Raw genomic sequence first — 4258 nt, forward strand, 5'->3', positions numbered from 1 at the left:
ATTAACAACATATTCACAATTACATAGAAAAGAATACAGTGAGTGGAATATTGATCCCCCAACACACACACACACACACACACACACACACACACACACACACACACACACACACACACACACACACACACACACACACACACACACACACACACACACACACACACACACACACACACACACACACACACACACACACACACACACACACAGCTCTGTTGGCACACAGGTGATTCAGGTGATTTGGTCCCTCCGGTAAAGTAAACTGTGATGCAACAGCTTCTCCACCCTGCTCCTCCGTCACTCCAGTATAAAATGAGACATGAAACACAGCTCAGCAATCCTGCTTCTCTTTCTGTCTCTGGGTCCAGTTCACCAACTGCTGCCATGCATATCGTCAACCCTGTAAGTATTCAAAATAAGTGCATTTGCACTGCTAACTATGTAACATGATTAATATGTTTTCCTTCCATCCAGCATCATTAGTAATGTGTTTTAGAACAGCATCAAATTAATACCACTTGTCATCAATTGCTGCCAGCTTAATTTATTTATTGAATTTATTCTTACTTCCTGCTGATAAAAGATGTATTATATTACATTAGAATATATTTCAATTTACATCATGTCGAAACCAAACAAAGACATTATGAAGTGAAAATGCTGTGTTAATGTCTTTTTCTCTGAATTATAAAAGTATGGTCTGAAGGAGAGATTGTAGCTGACCTCAGTACCATTCAGTGAAAGTACTTAGAGTGTTCATTGAATCTTCACAGACGTAAAGATCAACTTATGATGCAAGAAATATCAAATACCCTCCGAAACCTAGTCACTACCTACATTTGAACTATTTTACACAAATAATTTCCAACATTTGCAATGCTGACACAATTAGAAATGGTTGCATGAGGACCCCCATTATGAATCTATTGAATCTTTATCATAACAGGAACTGAACTGACAAACAAAATGCTGCATTTTTGAAGCTGTGAAACTTTATATTTTGAGCGGCGTGCCATCGATTAGTAATCTACGTGACTACGATTTCCTGATGTGTCTAACCTACACTGATGATGTTTATTGTTGTTGATTCCAGACTATCCCCTACCTGGGGCCGATCCCATCGATTCAGGATGAGGGTTCATGCATCTCCCTTGAGGGCTCCACTCCTGAAGATGCAAAGAGGTCAGTTTGGAAAGAAAAACAGCTCCAACATCTCACTATTTGATAACTTAATGTGTTTGAAGCTTCACAGTGTTTTCCCATCAGCAAGAGCTGGTACTTCTAACCTCGTTTGATGGATATTGACCAGTGACACCCCACAAGAGCTGCAGTTTTAGAGATTTTCTGATCCAGTCAATGTCAAATTCTTTTGAAATCGTCACACTTGCACTTGATTTCTCTATGAAGTGCCTCAACAGTGAAGATCAAATGATGTAAAACTCACCTGTAACAGAGGTAGTATTGACTTGACTTTAAGTGGTCATAATGTTCTGGCTGATTGGTGCACATGCATGTTTTAAAGCTCCATTTAGGTTCTTTCACATCACATTCACACTACATCTCAGGCTCCTTTGTTCGGTGAGACTTTTCTCTCAAATCAAATCAAATCAAACTTTATTTATAGAGCACTTTTCATACAAAAACAAATTGCAACACAAAGTGCTTCACATAAAATAGAAAAATATAATAAAATAAAATAAAAACACATGCACGAATACACACACACACACACACACACACACACACACACACACACACACACACACACACACACACACACACACACACACACACACACCACGAATCCCAACTGCACGTAACAAAATATATATCAATATATATCTTTTGTCCAAACCTGGCAGGTTTTACGTCAACCTCCTCTGTGGAAAGTCTGAATACGACAACATCGCCCTGCACATCAATCCTCGCTTTGACCAAGGTGCCAAAGTGGTGTTCAACACTCAGGAGAATGACGAGTGGGGCTCTGAGAAAATTGTGAACAGCATGCCTTTCTCCCAAGGCCTGGCCTTTAAGATGAAGATCACCATCACTGCTAACCGCTTCCAGGTCAGAACAAACTCACCGTACAAACATTTTCATCTGGAACACTGAACTTCTGCTGATTTTCTTTTTTTTTAGATTCATGTTACTTACAGTTCCATTGTAACAATGATTCTTAGCAATAATTCTGATGATGTTGAAAAGTCTCACTATGACCCTGACTAATTGAGCCAGATTAGTAAGAAACATGCATTTGGAGGATGAGCGCTGGAGTCTGTGTGTTCAAATGGAAGAAAATGTCAAATTCTCCCTGTCAAAACAGTTTATAAGGAAATATAATAATAATCACAGTTGTGCAAGGTACTGAAAATTACCAAATACTATCAAATACTTGATTACTATATTCTGTCATGACATTACTGTAAAGAGGTTGTGTGCCAATCCTATTCTTGTACGATAGGATTTTCTATATGCATTATTTTAGGCAATGGTAAAATATGTAAGGATGCAATGTTACTCATACTTAAGTACAAATTATATAATCCAACCTCCTTCTTTGCTATAATTCAGAAATTCATAATTCATTACAACACTGATTACAATCACAATATTAAATCATGTTCAAACCTTATTCATTAATCTACCCAATTGGAGACAAAACTCCTGCTTTTGATCTTCATTTCTTCCAGAACTCAAATTATCTGAGGGTATTTTTTCATATACTTTAATATTTGTCTAAAAAATGTGATTATTTTAAGTAAAATTGAATTGAATGGAAGTGAAGTGAAGTGAAGTGAATTGAATGCTGGCTTTTAAGAGTAAATGATAGTTGAGTATTCAATAGATATCACTCTCTCTCTACTATTTAATTATAGTTACTAGTTAGTTCTTTCAACATTATTAGTTACTACTAAAAAGATTAACTTAACCTTGCAGTTTAATCAAAGCACTTAATTGAATTTTAAAACAGTCATCCCTCTCTAAAAGAGATTTCTTGTTTTCCCCTTAACCCGCGTTTAAATTGTATGAAATGATATTGTTGTCACATATAATTTAAGGAAGTCGTTTCCTTGCAGATTCATGTGGATGGAAGAGAATTCTACACCTTCGCCTTTCGTATGCCTGTGAATAGAGTTGCTGCATTGCAGATCGGAGGAGACGTTACCATCCACGTTATCGATGTGAATGAGGTGAGGGTTGAACTCCTCCACATGCTGCTTGCTGCTTTGCTACAAGTCAGAAATGATAGTGAGGATTTCTGTGTGTGTGCCAGGGGGCAGGAGGAGGCATGAATCAGTATCCCGGAGGAAAGGGAGCGAGTATTATAATTATTAAAAGATAAAAGCTTCAGTTTGTTTTGTTCTCACTGACATTGAATGTGTTGGGATTCATGGTTGGTTATTAGCATTACATTACTGTGAATAATAGATTACTGAAAGTAATAAATCACTGGAAGTAATTTATGAAAAATCTAAATGATTACTGGAAGTAAACGGTCATTTACTCATTAACAACTCCTAAAGTAATTACTTAAAATTAATAAATGATCAAAAATCATTTATTAATGAAAAATCATTTATTTGAATACATTCATTACTTATTCATTAATAAAAGGATAAAAGGATAAATAAATTGGAGATGGGGTGATAATTGTTGAAGTCGAAGGGGGCGTCACGTGACCACTGTCAATTTTTTCCCGTGGTATCCACATGTTCCTTAGTTCTCAAAGAAATGTGGTCCCCCCCCCCCAGATGTCTTACATTTACATCATTGCTCGTCTTACTAATCTGCTATGATAAAACATTCATGTGTCATTTTCTCTTTCTATTTGTGTTTTCAGGCCTGAACAGGAGGAAGAATGGGAGGAAACAAGGAGTAAAACAAGTCAAGACAAGACGCATGAAATGCTGTTATCACAGTACACTCAAACAAATAACTCATTGGATTAACTCAATTGTATTTTGGGCAGTTTTTCCATCCAATAAAGTTTCTTAATCCAACTCAATTTGGGTTTGTTTCTGCACAACAATCAAACTGCGCTAAACGTTTTCACATTTTCCAAAACCAAACCAATCACATATACGTAAGCTAATTTATTTGGTATAGTGCTATTAAATTAAATTAAATAGTTTCAGTTAATAATTTGCATTGCAGTAATTGTATCAGTTTTCATTTGGTTAACCCCAAAACACATAACTGACAATGAATTTGGTTTTCTTAAATTCTAAAGAAACACGAGTGAAACTGGTTTAGT

The 4258-nt window shown here is 36.3% G+C and overlaps 1 protein-coding gene across 1 annotated transcript; it reads left to right on the forward strand.

Annotated features, from left to right (window-relative positions):
* Positions 1 to 357: 357 nt before the first annotated feature.
* On the forward strand, positions 358 to 4004 carry LOC308143650 (galectin-4-like). Its single transcript, XM_080514532.1, has 5 exons — positions 358 to 405; positions 1097 to 1185; positions 1866 to 2070; positions 3081 to 3194; positions 3845 to 4004. Exons 1-5 carry the CDS (start codon positions 388 to 390, stop codon positions 3848 to 3850), a joined length of 432 nt encoding a protein of 143 aa, XP_080370658.1. The 5' UTR covers positions 358 to 387; the 3' UTR covers positions 3851 to 4004.
* The last annotated feature ends 254 nt before the right edge of the window (positions 4005 to 4258 follow it).

The sequence above is a fragment of the Blennius ocellaris genome (genome assembly GCF_963422515.1).
Source record: "Blennius ocellaris genome assembly, chromosome: 2".
In the NCBI taxonomy this organism is placed as follows: Eukaryota; Metazoa; Chordata; class Actinopteri; order Blenniiformes; family Blenniidae; genus Blennius; species Blennius ocellaris.